General features: G+C 53.6%; 1 protein-coding gene across 3 annotated transcripts; it reads right to left on the minus strand.

Annotated features, from left to right (window-relative positions):
- Positions 1-5795: 5795 nt before the first annotated feature.
- On the minus strand, positions 5796-16876 carry CFAP20 (cilia and flagella associated protein 20). 3 transcript variants are annotated; one of them, XM_071814294.1, is made up of 7 exons: positions 16626-16876; positions 13486-13689; positions 10125-10204; positions 8943-9054; positions 8394-8582; positions 7149-7259; positions 5796-6269 (listed from the first exon to the last, which is right to left on the minus strand). In XM_071814294.1, exons 2-7 carry the CDS (start codon positions 13504-13506, stop codon positions 6264-6266), a joined length of 519 nt encoding a protein of 172 aa, XP_071670395.1. In that variant the 5' UTR covers positions 13507-13689; positions 16626-16876; the 3' UTR covers positions 5796-6263. The 3 variants fall into 3 exon arrangements, with proteins under 3 accessions (XP_071670395.1, XP_065704621.1, XP_065704620.1); XM_065848549.2 differs by lacking the exon at positions 13486-13689 and having other exon boundaries at positions 16626-16872; XM_065848548.2 differs by lacking the exons at positions 5796-6269; positions 13486-13689 and having other exon boundaries at positions 7140-7259; positions 16626-16875.
- Positions 16877-18450: the final 1574 nt, after the last annotated feature.

Here is an 18450-nt window from a genome sequence, read left to right on the forward strand (position 1 = left end):
CCTCTGTGGTGATGCTCACCAGAGTGGGACCTGGGACCAGGTTTGCCACCTGGGCAACTTTGGGGCAGGCAGCAGAGCCCTGGCACAGTTAATACACTGCCGGGGGTGGTGTGGGGATGACCCTATGGAGCGGGGGCTCTCCCTGTGGGACTGGACTCCAGCCAGCATCCCCTTCCCGCCCCTCCTCAGGCTTCCTCCCCCCAGGCCCTGCTGGGTTTGGTGCTGGGAGCATTAACACATCCCTAACCTGCTCCCCCCTCTCAGGGGCTCCAGCTGCTCCTCCGCCCCCATCCCCATCCTGCCAGCCCTGCTGGGAGGGGGTCCAGCCCTTCATGGGTAGGGATGAAGCCTTTGTGCCCTCCCACCATCCCCCCCAAAACTCAGAGCTGCTGGCTCAGAGCCCAAGACTCAGCAACTACTTCCCAGCACTAAATTAACCCAAGCCACCGCACCACTCATCAGCCACTAATTACTTTAAAAGGGAAGGAGCGATGCTGGCTCTCACCCCGCTTTCCTGAGGCTGCTGGTGCTGGGGGAACCCTGTGGCCTGGGCCACACATCCCCTGCCCCGGTCTCCATCCCTGCCCACACTGGGCAGCGATTCCCAGCCAAGAGCTGATATCCTGGGAAACATGCTTGGCTCGGGCTCAGCACGTCACTGCAGCCAAGAAAGAAGCCAAAATCGGGGACAGAAAAACCCCTGAAGAATTGAGGGGGGGGGTGGGGTACAAGGTCTCCAAGTGGCTCCAGGCTGCTATATTCCATCAGCAATGCTGTGCTGGGTCACGTTCCTTGGCTTCTAAATCCTTTCGGTTTTGACTCTACCGCCCAGATTTGTGCTTGCGTGGGTTCTCCCCAGAGCTGCAGCAGGACCCACAGCTCTGCTGGAGTGGGAGCTCTGCCATGGGGCAGCCTGACGTCCCAGCCTGCCCTGAACCGGGGCCAAGTCAGCACTGGGAACTACCAAAAGGCACCAACCTGGCCAAAAGGCGAGGCAGGAGGAACGTGTGGCTGGGATTTGCCGCTCCCCGCCCCCACGAAGGCGGCTCCAGAGGCAGACGCAGATGCATTTCCCACGGCAGATGCATTTCCCACACTAGATGCACTTCCCATGGCAGATGCATTTCCGACAACAGATTGATTTCCCACGGCAGCTGTGTTTTTCCTCTCTCCCGGGGGCTCTGAGGGCTCGGTGGGATGCAGGGGTTAGGGACCCCACAGCTTGGTACCCAGAGAGACGCCTGGCTTGCAGGGAAAGCCAGCTGAGCCGCAGGAGGATGCCCAGGGCCAGATGCTTGTGGCATCCCCTTCCCTGGGCAGCCCTGCCATGGCCAGGGAGGGGGCTCCTTGCTGATTCAGGGTGGGACTAGGTCTGGAAGCAACTCCCCAGGAGGAATGAGCGGCGCTGGGAGCAGAGGCCAAGGCTGCCCGGGTTCAGCCAGCTGGGACGTCACATACCCCTCCTCCCGCTTTTCCCCGGATGCTGCAGTGGAGCCAGTGCCAGAAGCCCAGGGCCATCTGGAATCGCTCATGGATAGCAGCAAGGGACCCCGCCAGAGACAAAGCTCAGCATTTCAACAGAGGCCAGGCTCTTCACCAGAGGCTCCTGCTCTGCCCACAGTGGGGTCAGCTCACCTCCAGCCTCAAGAACCTGAGGAGGGCAGGGAACGCACCTGGTGCAAGGAATGGGGCTTTTGGTGTCCTGGGGGAGCACGAGTCCTGCTCAGCCTGGCCCTGGCAGGCACCAGGCAGCCCTGCCAGGATCCACCCCCAGCAGGCAGCTCCCAGCTTCCCAAAAATAGGCTGGAGAAGCCCGACCTGGAAAAGACCCTGGGAGCTCAGCGTCCTCCAGGCCCTGCCACTGCAGGCTGGGGCTCCACGTGCTGCTGGAGTGGGGGTGATGGGGATGACCAGGGTTGGCAGGGGCTCTCTCTGCCTACTTGGCACCATCACAGGAGAAACTGTGCTTCCTCCTGCCTCCTCCTCTTCCTCTGCCAGCCAGGACACGATCCCTTGTGTGCTGCTGAGGAGAGGACCCGGAAAGCAGAGAGGAAGCTGGGCTCGGCGTAGAGGAAGAACTGGGGCTGGGATACGCTGAGCAGCGACCAGCCGGCCTCAAGGCCAGAGGAAACCATGCTGGGGACAGAGGGAAGAGCCGCGGGGCCCTGGGAGGGGTTGAACCTGGTGCCTGTGCACGCTGCAGGCAGGACAGAGGCTACGGGAGCTGCCTGGGCATGGCTGGGTGCCAGCACAGCCCTGCTGTGGGTGGGATGCACACCCGGCTCCGTGCTGCTCCTGCCCATCGCCTCCCCTCGTGCCCACCCTGCAACCACCAGCTGCTCCCCGTGGTGCCGGACCCATCATCTCACAGGGAGAAAAGTAACTTCAGGGCCTCAGGGCAACGCACGAGGTGACAGTGGAGCAGATGGTCTGCAGGTCTCCTTCAGCACAGCTGAACATCCATCATCTTCTCACCTCTATGGATTCCAGGGCTTTCCCCGTCCCATCCCAAGGGAGCTCTCAGGGCCCACAGTCGCTCTCTCATCCAAACCAAATCTTGCTGGGGTGGTCCCATTTTGCAGCCTGTTGGGGGGAAGCTCTCACCTCTCTTCTGCAGGCACCAGCAGGGCAGGAAGAGCAGCTCTCCCTGTGTGCAGAAGTAGCCAAAGTCCCCCGTATGGTCACTCATATTTCCTGGGCAGTGGCCAGTGGCAAAACTCAAAATAAGTATTTCCCTCGCCCCCAGCACCACCCTCCCCACACCAGACAGCAGCTGCAGAGGATTAGCATCACCCTGAAAGTGTAATCCCTCTATAAAGATGACAACATTTGGCCCAAGACACCCAGGGAGATACAGAATGGGAGGCAGAGGGGCGCCAGGAGCCGAGAGTTTGGCCCAGACATTTTGATTCCTGCGTATCACCTCTGTGATCAGAGTTCTGTGCTCAGTATCTGGATCCACCTACCAGGGAGGGGACAAAGCCTAAGGGGAGTGCCACAGGCAGGGACAGAAGCCTCTACCAGCGTCCTGTCACTCTGCCAGGCTGGACTCCCACCTGGACCGCTTTTGCCATGGTGGCAGAGCAAACAGACACAAAGATTTCCAGGACAACCCCACTGTCTGCTTCCCCTGCAGCTGCTGCCACCTGCCCAGGCAGAGCCACCAGAGCTGAGGGATGTCCCAGCCTTGGCTCGGACCGCACGGTGACTGTCAGCTGTTCCAGCTACGACCAAGTATCTCTGCTCCTTGGCCCAACGTGGGGAGGGTCACTTTCCCCTCCCTTGCTCCGAGGTGCTGCAGCCCCTGCACTTGCTGTCATTCAGCAGCCGAGATTTCAAACAGAAGCTTTGCCTTTGATGTAGAAAGCAGGCTGCCAGCACTCGGGTCCTGATCAAAGCGCCCAAATGCAGGATCTTGCCCTAGCCCATGGAAGAGGAAGGTGAAAAGCCAGCAGAGGCAAGGAAAACTCATCTTTGGGTGGGCCCTGCTCCGCCCTGGCTTGAATCGAGGGCTCCCCGCAAGGAAAGATTCCTTTCTCTCCCACTAGATGTGAACTGCAGTAAGGACTTAAGCAGGAAGGAAAGAGCAGGCCACCCACAGAAAGGTGATCGAGGAGATATTTAAGACCTTTTCTCCACAGGCTGCCTCCACTGAAGCAGGAGTCTGCTGACCCCTCACACCGAGCTGCGGCTGCCCCGGGAGCACACAGGTGCCTCCCCTCTCTGCACCCACCTCCTTTCTGCCTTCCTCCACTCTTACCATGTAAGAGGACACTGTGTCTCAGCTGGGTCAAGAGCCATAACCAAAGCAATAGGAAGCTGAGCACTTCATTGCAGGATGGTTGCTGGTGCACATTTACTCTTAGAAACAACTGCTGATGGGATTGCCTGTGACATTTTGGCTTATCTGCCAGTATCATCCTTTTCTCCTGCAGAGAGAGCACCCCAGCTCCACTCACCCTCAGCGAGATGGTTAAAGTTTTGATGGGAGAGGTGGATTAGTAGAGGAAGATTTTTGAAGAACACCCTGTAAATCCTCCACTGCCTGGCCCTAAAGGAAAGAGCCAGTATCTGATGATGCTCCACTTTGTGCGGCATGTAAACAGGAAGATGCAGGGTCCACAGGGATATAAGGGTTTGTAGCTGGGAGTTTATTCCAGTGAATCTGCTGGCACAGCTCCTAGAGGTCGGGCAGGAATTGGCAGCAGGGCCCATCTAATCTCTTCGCAGAGGCAGCCAGCTCAGGGCCCTGGGGAGCCCAGCCCCTCTTAACACATTAAGGTCACTCGCTCAGCAATTCCCACTCTTCCAGGACAAGGGGTGGCTCCAGCTTGGGCCCCAGGCAGGGCAGGGAAGGGCAGTAGCAGCTCCTGGCGAGTGCTTGGCCGTCAACAGCTGCCAAAAGCACGTGCTCGTGAGCAAGAGCTTGTGGGAAAAGATGCACGCTGTATCCTGCCGGGGTCCGATGGATTCCCTCAGTGACTCCCCCAGCCCTGGCAAGGTTTGCAAACGTGGCAGGAAAGCCTCGCCATGGACTTCATTAAGGCTGATCCTTGGCACAAGATCCAGTGTGATTCCACTTAACAAATCTCAAGTTCAGCCAAGCCTTGACAGATGTCAAAGAAAGATGGATGGTGCCTTTCCATGTGAGCTTCCTTGGTTTGGCTCCTTAGACCTACCCCAAGCTATGCGGCTGCTATAAAAATTGGATAGGTCTTCTCCAGAAAACCTTCCGCAAGTACAATACAGCACCACGTGGCAGCATGGGGTCAGCACCTCCAGTTCAAAGCCCACTGGCTTTAAAGGTGCAAATAATGCAGCTGCATTATCGGTGTCACAAGAATTGGTGACAGAGGTAAAGTGGGATCCATACAGAGGACCTACTGACTGTGAGGGTACACAGACATGCCAAACTTTTACACCAGGTGGAGCATCAGTGATCAGGATTAAACCCAGAATCTGAGGCAGATGTTCCCAAACACGCTTTCCTCCTCCAGGGACAGATCAGCATTGTTTGATGGCACAGCAGCGATGGGACAAGTTAGGTCTTCCCAATTCACTGCACAGCCCAACACCAGGGAAGGATCGGTACCCGCCTTAGACACCCACCCACCAGCGGGCTTGGCCCCAGGGAGGAAAGGCAGCAGCTACCCAAGACTTGCTCCCTTACTGGGGGAGGTCTGCGGCCTCCCCTCCGCAAGCCTTTCCACAACAAAGGCAGATTGGTTTGAGGCAGGGAAGGGCAGCTCCAGCACAGGAAAAGACTTCCGCTCCTGTTATGCTGCTTTGCTAAACCTCCCCTTTGATCCCTGGGGAAAGGGACAATTTGGCAGCTGGAAGGCTATTGTGTGTCTCTTGCTAAAAGTAGCTGCTAAAGGCTTGGTTGAGAGCTGGAGGGAGTTGTTTAACTACACAGCCAACAGAGCTGTGCCCTAACAGGCAGGTGAAACCAATTTGTCACTGCTGAGAAAATGGCTTCAAGTAAGGGAATGAAAAACCCATTTCCAGGTACTAAAACCAAACAGCATGAATTTTTGTCATTGGTAGCGTACCACAAACCTCATGGGCTGGAGACAAATCCTGTCTCCTCTACAGAAACCATACTATTTTTCCTGTCTCCAGGTTGCTGTTGTTCACATCTGTGCTACCCCTTAAACAGCAAGGCTACCAATCAAAGTCAAATTCAGAGGCAAATTCTAACATCTGGGTTGCTAAAGAAATTCTTTGGCACTTTCTGAAGCGCTAACACATGCAAGTTAAAGGATCCATCAAGGAGAAAGAAGCCAAGAGCAGACTTAGAGAGTCAAATGTTTAATAACTTCCCAATAGTGAGTATTACATTTGTATTTAGAGCATATACAAAATAAGAGATGGAAAACAAAGAAAAAAATTGGTATCTTCAAGAGGGCACACTTAACCCCAAAAGTCCTGCTGAATCCTCTCTTTGGAGGCACAGTGGCCAATTTGAGCAACCCCTCTGTGCAACAAAAGATCACGTACCAGGCCACTTGCAGTGTTTAGGCTCAGCACTTTAGGAACAGCTAGGAAAACTCTGATTCTGTACAACTCACACACCAAAAACAGTCCCAGACCTGTTACTTAGTTAATTCTGTCCTGTCCAGAAAAGGGATACCAGATGAATCAAAGTTATCCTAGGAAAGGTGAGCTGGTCTAAAACTTGGTCTCAGCAGTTTCGTCTCTTCCACTGGCTTTTGTTTTCCTACTAACCCCAAACATCTCTCGCAACTCTTCCCAATGTGGTGTTATTGCTAGAGAGAGCAGGGAGAAGAAATGAGATAGTTATTAGACTTGGCAACTGTACATGGGCTCCAAATATTCCCCTGACACCCAGGGAGGCTGCTACAGCCCAGAAGACAGTGACAAGCACCCCAGAGGTGTTACCTACTGATAACACTGCCTTCCGCCTCCCACTAAGGTCAGCACCCAGCATCCTCTCTCAGCTCCTTGAAATTCTGCCCAGGAATCTTCTCTGCTAAAAGAAGCACCTGCACTCGGATAGGCTGGCCCTGGCAAAGAAGGTGCTTCCTCACAAGCCTCAAGACTGCTGCCAATATGCCAGCGACTCCTACGACCATAAGAGCAGAGTTTGGCATTTATTCCCGCCAGGCAGCCACAACCTTGCCTATCGCCTTCCCACTTCATAGCACTGCGATATGCACTGGGCAGGGAAGAGATCAGAGGGAGGTAAATTTGGGCTAGAGGGACACAAATAGCATCTTGCCTGGAAGACAAGCATGGAGCTGCAGCTAGCTCTGAAGAGCAAAGCCGCTGTGCTGAGTCATGGGTAAAAGCTGCAGAGAGATGCTGGGAGGCTGCCGCCCTGCCCAGAGTCCTTCAACACAAGCAGGAAAGACGTGGGGAGCAGCTGCACAGCCCACCCTACTCCTAGGTGGGAACAGCAACTTCCATGTGTTTTGGCAGGAGAGCCGCTCAGCCAGGCACCCCCAACTGACTGCTCACCCTGGCAGCAGTGAGGGTGCTCCCTGGCTGGTGTGCAAAGCTGGCAAGAGCTCTGCCGCTAGAAGAAATGCTGGATTGTGAAGGCACCAGAGGGAAGAAGAACGGGAAGAGGAACGCTAGCCTGGCCCAGCTGGTCCTCCCAACCTCCTTGCCCACGGCTAGCTCACCTTGGCCTTGTTCTGGACAGGTAGATACAGCTTGAACTCAGCCGGAAGCTCATCCTCTGAGTAGAGGCGGTCAGAGAAGTACACCCGTCGGATGCGACAGTTGGCGTGGATCTGAGAGTCAAAACAAAGAGTCAGTCCATTTTCCATATGCTCTGTCCACATCCAGTTTTGCTGTCATGCAGCAGCCTGGATTCCTTGGCTCAGCAGCTGGAGAAGAGACCTCATTGCCTCTCTCTGAATCTGACGTGGCATCACAGAAGAAATGTTGGCCCATGCCCTCGGCTTTGCATTAGATGCTCTCTCCGGTGATGCAAGTGGCTCAAAAGATCTGAGCTCTGGCATCTTTGCAAATTGAGATCTGTCTTAGTTGCTTAGAGGGTTCTTTGCTATGAACCCACCTCTGCTTCTCCACTGGTATCAGCATTTGCCAGAATACTCCCAGCCTCAGCTTGCTGCATGTTTAATGCTCCCTCTTCAGTGCCTCCCTGAGGTCAGGAATGAGACTATCCAGTTTACACTGCCTCCACTATCAGCTGGCAGCAAAGGAATCGCTCCAGTCCCCTCACGGGTATGCGAGAAGGCAGACATTTCCCCGCTGACTGACTGCCCATCTCAGGACAACCCCACAAGGAACCACAGCAGCCCCATCATACTACAGAACAGGCATGCTCTGCACACAGGCATTCCTCAAAATAACACACGCCACTGGACACAGCAAACATGAATCCCTAGCACGTGGAGCAAGTTTCACATCCTCAGCAAGAAAAAACACTGTGTCAGCCCTGGTCCAAGGGGCTCGGTGAAGGTAAGGTCACTCCACCTGCACTAGGAAACAAGCTTGACTGGGGATATGTATGGACCATAACACCCTGAGTCTTTACCAGCCAGTCTCCCACCTGTCCAGTTGCTATTGGGTGTATCTGGACAGTGAGGCAGCACATGGCTAATTCCCGGCAGACCTCCACGCAGCAGGATGCAAGTGGACTGCAATTCTTACCCTAACTGACAGCCAGCAAGAGAAATGAGATGGAAATGGGCTCCTTGATCCCAGTCTAGTCCAGTGAGGCAGCACCAAAACCTCTGCTGCCTCAGTTGGGTCTTTGCTCCCACAGTGCTCTGAAAAGAGCAGGACTGGCAAAGGAGCCAGTCAGAGCTAAACCCAGATTCCCAATCTCCAGCAAGGCTGTCCCAGCCAGCAGGAACTGCCAACCACTGTGGCCTGGGCAGGACATGCCTGCTTCTCACCTGAACTCTCAGGGTCTCAATGTAGTTTGTCCCATAAGCACGGCGTGTGAAATCTGACAGGTTGAACTGGATTTGGTTCCAGCCATCGTCCAGCCGCATGGGCATGGTGCAGATGAAAGGCTTCACCCGAGTTGTGCTCTGGTAGTTACTCGCCCGGAAACGGCGGCGTACGTTCTTATCATCCAGCACCTGCGGTGAGGAAGGAAAGTGGCTGACCCAGGTGTCAGGGGACCCCAGCTCCCCAAGACAGCAGCTGTTTTACACTCAGGGTTTACCAGTCTCTGAGACAGGGTTCTCCTACTCCCACACCTCCATTTCACAGGAGAAATATTCTTAATACAGGAAACAGACCCATTTTCAGGAATAGCAATGACGTGCTTGTGAGCTGACTGATGCTCACATAGCAGAAGATCTGATGCATCACATGGCCAAGAAAACAAAATTGTTTTGGGAACCACTCACTGCCAGGGACAAGTTGGAACATACTGTGGGCTCATGGCACCTTCCTCACTGGTGCCTGGATGGATGTCCCCGCTGCACGCTGCTCACCTGCACTTCGAAAGTGAAGTATTTCTTCAGGTTCTTGATGATCATCACCAGGAAAGGTAGTTTGATGCCCAGGGTCTTCTTTGGGTCAGCAGGGCACGTGATGTACGTGGTACTGAGAGGCACAGAAAAACACCTTAGGATCTCACATGGCACAAAGCACACAGGACAAGTCCCATGTCTCTCCCTGGACTAACACAGTCTTGGAGGATAGGCAGAAAAAGACAGCTGTGATCGTAAGATCTCAGCAATAACCAGGGCTTCCTGTAACAGGAGGGAGGGTTTCAGAGGTAGTCTGCAGGGAAAATAAAAAGGCCCAAAGAATGCATTTCAAATCCCACTTTCCTCGTGCAGGGCATGAAACACCTTTCTGGACAGCTTCACCTCCCCAATTTCAAGGCTACGTCAGCACTGTTTCCTAACACAACTTCCTCCTTCCCCTTGACTGAACAGGTAGAGCCCTCCAAAGCACAGAAGTGGCCCTGTGTGCTCTATATGGCTGTGAAAACAGAGGTCAGGAGCCCTAGAAGTACACGTCACGCCTGGCAAGTTCTGTATCAACACATCTTGGGAGGAAGAGAAGCGTTGGCTCAGCCTGTCTGCCAGAGAGGAGTCTCCGCTGCCCTTATAAGGAGCGCCCTGCTCTGAATCACCCCTGGAGAAGCCTTGGAGACTATGAACCCGCTCATGGAGCTGGCGTCTCTCTTCCCGGTCGATGGAGACGAGGTTGCTAAGTGAAGCACCAAAAGCAATTCCCCTCATAAATCTCCCTTTGATCTTCCTGCTGCTGGGAGAGGAGCTGTCACGTGGGGAGAGCAGCAGAGCAGGCCTAAGACAATAAAAGATGCAGAAGACAGAGTGCTGCTTTCTCAGTAATTGGCAGCACTGACTGGGGACTGGGTATCAAATATAGCTTTTTTCCCCAAGTGATGGAAAAGTAATGAGGCTTTATTTTTTATCCCTTAGCCCCACAGAGACAGAGTTCTACAAGCACATCCAGGGAAAGGTACAGTACAGTGCCATAGAGGGCTAGCAATGATCTGACCCCAGATCATATTCTTCAATTTACTGACAAAGAGATTGCTGTAGAGTCCGAAGGAGTTCTCTACTGGACACTGACATCTTTGACTCTGCTCCAGGGCCAAGCCACCAGGGCACACGAGGGCAGAAGATCCCTCCTCCTACCTGACATTAGTTCCTTCAATCTCCAGCACCAGCGACTGAATGTCATTGTCGGTGATTCGCTTGATGTGGCCATTGCGCACCTGGAAGAGTGGGGCAGACAGCACGGGTGTTACTTAAGAGAGAAATAAGAGACACCCACAGCTCCATTGAGAGGGGGAAAAAGATCTCAGGAGGACTCATCTATGGTCACTTGGCTCTTATTGTCCTGGACATTGCTGTTTCCAAGGCTTTGATCACAGCTCCATAGTGCCAGTGCAAGAGTTTATGGCCCAGTACGCTGCACGGACACCAAGAGTAAGACTTCAGTCTACCCAAATACACTATAGTGAACACAAGTGACTCAAGCCTCATATTAGAGGCCCAAATAAACAAACATAAAAGTGTCAGAACAAGATCAAACTAGAGTGGGATAAGGGGTAAAAACAAGTATGAGCAACAGAGGGGCAAGAAAATGGAGGCACCAGCCAGCCACCAGTCTCCAAGGGGTCTCTGCTGCTGGCCATGGCTCACTGCCTCTGCGGAAGGGCAGCACCAGACGAAAGCGTGGTTAAAATTCTTCATAATTACAGCACACACATGCACAGAGCCACCGCTTGCTCTGCTGTGGGGCACAGGTTTTGGCTACTTGGAGGCAGCCAGCTCCCCACAGAGCTCGGAGAGGCCAGGGCCAGGACCAAGAGCCAACACAAATTCATTTTTCTCCACAAGTAACATGGCTGAATCCCATGGTCTGAGGATTTATTTTTTGAATGAAGCAGCTCACTTCCCATCAAATCTATCTCCATTTAAAAGGCACTTTTGCTAATTAAGCCCTCTGCTCTTCCCCAATGCTAGATCAGCAAATTGAAATGCTCTTTCCAGCTCCATGAATTAATTTCTTCAGCACCCATCACCGCTGCTAATATATAGGATACATTAAGCTTCTAATGGGATGGTTCTAGTCATGAGCTACAAAATGATTTACAGGTTTAGTAATTCATCTTCAACGTTCGTCTCTTCAGAGGGACCTACCTGGGTGATGTTACACACATTTGCTGGAAGAATGAGATAAGTCCTGTGAGCAGCCCATCCTCCAGCCCATCTCTGCACTAAGCGGTTTAAAGAAACCTCAGCCTGAATCATCGAGCTGCTGCTGATAAGCACGAGTGCAGCTCGCCCTGCCAGGCTGCTCCTAACTCTGCTTCAAGCCTGCACAACTACTTCCAGAAAACACTAAGCTCAGAGAGAGGATCCTTACAGGATAACTGTGCCTCTCCTTTGCATTAAATGCGACTCTCATGGATTTATAGGACTGTTCAGAAGAAATCAACTGCATGAAGTCTGGATGAGTTAGCTTTGTTGTTGTTGCTGCTGGGGTTCTTTTGTTTTGGTGCGTGTTTGTTTTCAAAAACACCAACCCAGCAGAAACCCTGTGTGGCTCTCTGTATTTGAAGCAGTGACTGGCACATGGGAAATTGAGTCCTGGAAGCCACAGGGATACAGCATATGAAGTTAACACCAGGAACTAACCCTGCCTAAGCAGGTGACAGCAGTGCACAACAAAGCCTGCCTCCAGGCCACACGAGACAGCTTTCACCAAGGGCAGCTTATGGCTCCACACAGGGGACAAGGTTCAGGTTTGGGCTTCTCTGGAGAGGACAGTAACAGAGAAAACAGCTAAACGTGCTTCAAACCAATTACTCAGCAGCGTTTCTATCTGCAACCAGGTCCCCTTCCTTAGTCTGTGAAGGCTTTCCTTCCCCAGATTACAGGGACAATGAAAAGAAGTAACTTTTCTCCCTCAGCGTTGCCAGAAACAGGATGAAAGACAGCAGAAAGGAGAGGAGATAAGTACAACACAGGTCCTACTGCGGGAGAGCCCTCCCTGCCAGTCCAGCCCACCTTGGTGCAAGTGTTTGGGAGCTGCACCACAGCCCGGCTGCAGCGAGATTGTGGCCTGGTCACACAGGCGACCTTCTGCACAAAAGCCAGCCTGTCTGCACGTGGCTGCCGCCCGCGCTGCCCAGACAGACACAGGGACGTTTGGAGCATGACATCCCACGCTGGCTGGAGCAGAAGTCCAAGCAGCCTCGCTGTTTCGGTTAGATAAGGCTGAACGGCATCAGAAGTGCTCACCGCCAACGGGGGCTCAAAGCGGTGCCCTCCAGGACTCAGTGGGGCCACACACCCCAGCTCAGCCCCTGGGCTCACTGCAGAGCCCACCTCGGGGACCTCTGACGGGAGACACGTGGTGATAACAGCCAGGGGAGCACTTTTCTTCCCCTGCCAGCTCCGTGGGTCCCTTTCCAACAGGCTGATGCAGACCGAGAGGTGACCTCTGGCTCCACCAGGCTGTGCAGGGCAAGGGACGGTCCTGCTCTGCTTCCAGTTTTCAGGGGCTTTCCCCTACCTTGCGGAAACTCCAAAAGCGAAGATTACATAAAATTTTAGAAATCTAAACAAAACACTCCACATTCCTACTTAGCCAATGTTTTCTAGCCATCTTAAGTCTAAGAAGATGGATTTTTGAAGCTGGAAAAAAGGGCAATAGCCCTCTTAGAAAATAAAATTTCTTCAAATGCCTAATATCCTCTGTATTGGCAAAAGTGAGAAGTTAACTGTTGTCTAAAGAAAACTGGAAAAGCTTTTTTTTTTTTTGCAGATGAAAACCTCAAATCTCAGACAGCTTAGAGGGAGCAGCAGCCGCACAGACAATTGTGTCTGAATATATGTATTTCTTGAGGCTGCCGTTGCTGCTAGCAACACCAGTCAAACGTAACAAAGAGCAGAGGAAAGGCGGCAAGGAACCATCCTCCCCAGGCCCAGCCGCCCATCGCCACGGTCCGAGGCCGACCTCTGGAGGCTTGCTCCCGCATCGTTGCTGGCTGTTAGGTGACAGGCTCGTGCCAGCACCAGCAAGCTGAAACACGGCGAGCACCATCGCCCAGGCTACCGTAGGCATGGGTACGGCCCAGGCTACCGTAGGCATGGGTACGGCCCAGGCGCAGGGCAGGCCAGCACTTCTCAAAGCCACTGGTGGGTCCTGAACAAGCATAGGGCCCTGGTGCCACCTCCCTTCCCTGAGAAGAGAGAAAAGGTAAAACAAGAGGCAAAAGCAAGAGCGACCTGGCTCCGCCATGCACATGGGTTTGGGGAGGGGTGCTCAGCAGAGTGCTGCATTGGAGATGCAGAGATTTGGGACAAACCAGACAAGGATGCTGTGTGAGAGAACTAACAAGCTGGAGAAGGGCTGGAAGAGAGGACCCTGGCACAGCGGTCACAGCAACTTGATCCTGGCCACATTCATCAGGGAAATTGCCATCTGCATCCTGGTGGCAGAGCACATGTTTGACATTCAGACGGGTATTGAACACTCGCTGACCTTGCGGCCTCCCAGCAGCATTTGAAATTGCTAACGATATTCCGCGTTGACGCACCAGCAGAAGGAAATTAGCAAGAGGATCGATAGGTTTGACAAGTTTCATCGAACTGTTCCCATTTGCTCTGCAGAAAAGCGTCAGCGAGTCCCCTGGAGACTGGTCAGCATGTCTCCATGTGTCGGCGGGGGGACCATGGTGGCAGGATGCTGCAGGAATAAACAGAGGACTCTGAACAATGAAGTGCTGGAAGGCAAACAGAAAATACCTTGCAAACATGTGTCCAAACCAGGCATATGCTGCACTGGAAGGCAGGAGAGAAGACCACAGCCCAGCAGTTACCAGCTCTCTGTGCATGATGCTGAAGGAGGAACCTCTGCCTGCAGGGACAGTGGGACAGTCACCATGCTCTTCCCAAGGCCTGGACATCTCCGCCCTGCCAGAGTCCCTTGGGACAGGACGCTGGTGGCCAGGGTAGCTTGTGCTTGGCACGGTTTGCTGCCAAGGCCTGCCCAGAGCTTACCCACAGCCCCTGAGAGAGATGGGAGAGAAGGGAAGGTCTGTATCCTGCTACTTAGAGGGAGGCCACAAATGCTCACCACCAGGAAAGGCTTCTAGTATCCCATTTCTACACCTATATCAAATGAAGAAGCTTTTACTTGACACTGTCTCCATCAGCACAAGCAGTAGACATCCTGCTAGGGCTGGAAAAGAAATGGTTTTCCCCATGTCACCAAAGCTTGAGATTCCCCAAGATCTTAAAACAAAACAAACAAAAAACCAAACCAACCAAACAAACACAAAAATCACTGCCTGCTGGTACTTTTTGCCAAGACAAGAGAGTTCACATTAGGACAGCTATGAGTCCAGCAATCAGAGCATTCACCTAGGCCATGGGAGACCATCAAATCCCTTGTTTCTAATTCTCACCAAAATTCCAGATGCATTTCCCGCATCCCTGAAGAGAGCAGCAATCACTTTTTGCAAAGTTTTCGTTACTTTCACTCCTTCCAGAAACCCCAACCCTTTACCTGTGCCAATTCCAGAGCTGGAACATTCCTGGGATGTCTGGGCTTGGACAGATCAGTGTTTTCCAATTGATAAATAAATAAAATGGCTGGAAAAATCCCTCACCATTTCTGGACATTTGCTCACTTCATGAACGCTCTGCCCAAGCCAGACGCCAGCCTGCTGTTCTGCTGCAGACCTGGCAGGTTCTTGCACGGAGCCAGAGAGGCTTCACCAGCAACTCAGCGCCCAGACCCCTGCCTGCAGCCGCCCACCAGCACACAAACCACCAGCGGCACTTCCCCAGGTTGCACGTTCACGCAGGCTTTGCACTGCCCAACACACGAGTCAGCAGCATGAGTGGCATTTTCTGAAGGAGCTGAGCAGGGAAGATGACACCCACACACAGTGGAGTGAGGGCCTGAGGGAATCCTCTTTCTCAGCTCCAAGGCAGCCAGATGTTCTAAGCGCCACCCTTCACCTCCTGCTTCTGCAAACACACCAAGGGTGTCAGATCAGGAATGCTAAAGCTATTACAAACTCACCACCCCAGCTCCTTTTAAATGGAAAAGCGAGGTGAAAGAGCGAACCACGCTGATATCCACAAGCGAAGAAGTCAGAAAACCCACTCTGGTTTCATGCCACACCTTTGTGAGCAGAGCGATCCCCACAAGCAGCTCACCCAAGCTGGCTGCGCTTCCTCAGCACAGAGAGAGCTCTGAGCGAGGAGCAGCACCCACACACAGCCCTGCAGCTCCCAAGGATGTGGGGCTGCTGCCACCAGAGGAGCCTGGCCACATGAAACCCTACAGCAGGTGATGGAAACACCCTGCACACCCAGATGGTGCCCTTGGGAACAGCAGTGCTAACTTTTCGACAGTCTTTCCTGGCTAATCCAGTGACTATCGCAACTGAATGGACTGCTGCTTACGCCCACCCGGCAAGCAGAGGTCCTGCTGGCCACCCCACGAGCTGCACGATTGCAATGGTATCACCCTGCACAGGACAATTCGCATTGGAAGGGACCTCAGGAGGTCTCCAGTCCAACCTCCACCTCCAAGCAGGGTCTGCCCAGATTGCGCACGGCTTTACCCAGTCTGGAGGCACGCTATATTCCTTTGTCTAAGAGTCTTTAATGCGTTCCATCCTCGCGCCACGCAAATAAGCTGCAAATCCTTTTTTAAGGTCATGAATATGTATGCAAAAGGCATAACGCAGGCACATGCACACAGCCACGCTATGCAAGGCAACACAGTTCTTCACAGAGCTGCACAGATGGGACACAGGATGGGTCTGCACTGTCTGTCCCCCATCCTGTGACTTGTAAACGCTCACATGAGCCCACTGGGGTCAAACATCTCCGCTCCCTGCTGAATGGCCTTGAAGGGTTTCATTCCTGCTGAAACCACAAGAAATCCAGGTTAGGTTCAAGCACAAGTAACTGAACTCACACCATCACCTCAGAGAGGAGAGGAGAGCCTGCTCTCCGAGTGTAACGGGCGTTTTGCAGAATCACTTTTAGTTAACAACACAACTATGGGTGGTTTGTGAAGGGGAGAAAGCAGCAGGTCTCAGCACACCCAGACCTCCCGATACGGGCTCCCTAAGGTGAGATACCCAGGAGAAGGCAAGGGACTCTCCAGAGAACCACTCCAGAAACACAGGAAGGAAAAACAAAGAGATGAATTGTTCATGACTTTTTGTACACCCCAAAATCTGCCACATACCCTGCCTGTAAATAACTTTAGCAAGCCTGTTTAAAAATGGGTCACATATGAGAGAGACGACCCCATCTTCTGTACACCAGCTACCGTGGGGAAGCCGCTGCCTGTGGCCAAGGGTCGTTTTGTTTCCTGCTGCCTGTTTCCACCGTTTGACACTCTTTACATCCTTTTGCAGTGCGGCAGCTCCTGACACCGGGTTGCTCCCCTCCGTGTATTTTTATAACACATTCCCTTTAAAAAAATAACCCCGAGGCGGGGTCCCGATAACCTGGCCTGACGAGACCGGCCCCACGGATGCCCGGGGCCCCCGGCTGTTTCCCGGTGAGCCGCGTCTGGCCCCGCCGGGCCCGGCCCAGGAGGCTGAGGCGACTGTCCCCGCTGCTCCCCCCGCTCCGCCACCGCCGCCGCCTCACCTTCTTGTCCCAGATCTGGAGCGGCTTGCTGCCGATGCTGTAGAGCACCGAGAGGAACCCGCTCTGGAACGTGTTCTTGAACATGCCGGGGCCGCGGCGGAGCTGGCCGGGCCGGGCGCTACTCTCCGGCCGCCGGGGCCGTCGCTCCTCGCAAGAACACGGTTGCCCCGCGAAGGATTCCTCCGCGCCACGGTCCCGCGCTTCCGGGTCGCGGCGCCCCCGTCACCAGGGAACTACTTTCCGCGGCGCCTGGCTGCCGTCGGAACTACTTCCGGCCGCCGCTGAGAGACGAGTGTTGTGGGCGAGACCGCTGCCATGGCAACGGGGCGGGGCCAGCACGGAGGGGCGGGGCCACGATGGTGGGGCGGGGTACGGGGAGGCGGAGGCGGGACCAGGGGCGGGGCCAGAGGAGGCGGGGGGGGGGCCGGCCCCTCCCGCGTCACAGCGGTGCGGCGGGCGGGGATGCGGGCGGCAGCGGGGCGATCGGAGGGTCGGGAACGGCGTTGAGCGGCGCTGGGCACGGCCCTGCCACCCGGCCCTGCCACCCGGCTCTGCCTCCCGCGCCCAGTGTGCGTGCTGCGTTTTCTCATTCACTCAGCAAAGCGCGTTGCTGAAGCTGAGACCATTCGAGGCCGCGCACCAGTCCCAGTCCGCTGTAGCTAATGAAATGGCTCTGTCTAAATCTAAATTTTTAAAACATCCCAATTCTCCCCCTGCAATCCACAACCATGATGTGGCTGCACACACCCTCCCTCCCGGCCCTTTACCAGCCGACACTGCTCAAGCCAAAATGGTGCCCCTGCCCCTTGCTGGTACCGGTTGGTAAAACCTGAAATTGGGATTCACAAACCCCCTCGCACACAAGCGCACCGGTGGGCAGAGCCCTGTCCCTGCTGCCCGGCTGCTGAAAGGCCATTTATTTGTCCAGGACATCTTTGGCACAGGGACAACAGCTAAGATGCAGTACCTTGACGATATAAGGGGGGGGCTGATGTACAGTTTTACTGGTGTGAAAATGTTTTTGAGTATAGACTGGCCCTTGCACAGCTGAAGAGGCTTGACAGGAACAGCTTGGGCTAGAAATTATATTTTTAAACAGAAATATATTACATTTCTTCCTGCTGTAATAACAACCATAGCATCTATTTTCAATGTACAGACACTAAACGGCACGAAAATTACCATCCTGCATTAGCTTTACGGTCCTGCAGTTAAACTCCAGGCCTCCCTGTAGCTCTCATTGCTAATTAACGCCCCATCCAAATCCCGCTGACAACCACAACATCGTCTGCCAGTTGTGCTTGTCCCTCCCTTGGGCTGCAAATGCTCTGACTGTCCCAAACGCGCAGCCCCGGGGTCAGCAGCACTTTCCCCTTCATTTACAATTCCTCGCACAAACAAGTAGAGCACACAAAAAGCAAGGCATTATTTAGGAGTGATCAGCTATATTTAGTTAGTGGGTTAGAGTACACTTTATATGCCACGATTAAATAACTTCTTCCCTTACTCAGATGGTAAGAGACAACTGGGACAAATATCCAGCTGCCATTCCTGAACAGCCTGCTCATTCACACGCTCTCCACTTACCATTTTAATGTCATGTTTTGCTGCAAGTGATGTACATGGAAATACATTGTGGTTTCAAATTGTCCCAAATTTTCAATGATTTTTAATGAAAAATAATACCCATTGTCTCCTTCCCCAAGCATGTGTGGGCCAAAGGAGAGGGCAGGAACAGAGGAGCCTAATGAGATGTTAACACGTTAATGGCAGAGACTGGGATATGGAAGGAGTCCCCTGGGAGATGTATTTCAATGTGACTCAC

Source organism: Patagioenas fasciata, chromosome 13 (assembly GCF_037038585.1).
Source record: "Patagioenas fasciata isolate bPatFas1 chromosome 13, bPatFas1.hap1, whole genome shotgun sequence".
Taxonomy (NCBI): Eukaryota; Metazoa; Chordata; class Aves; order Columbiformes; family Columbidae; genus Patagioenas; species Patagioenas fasciata.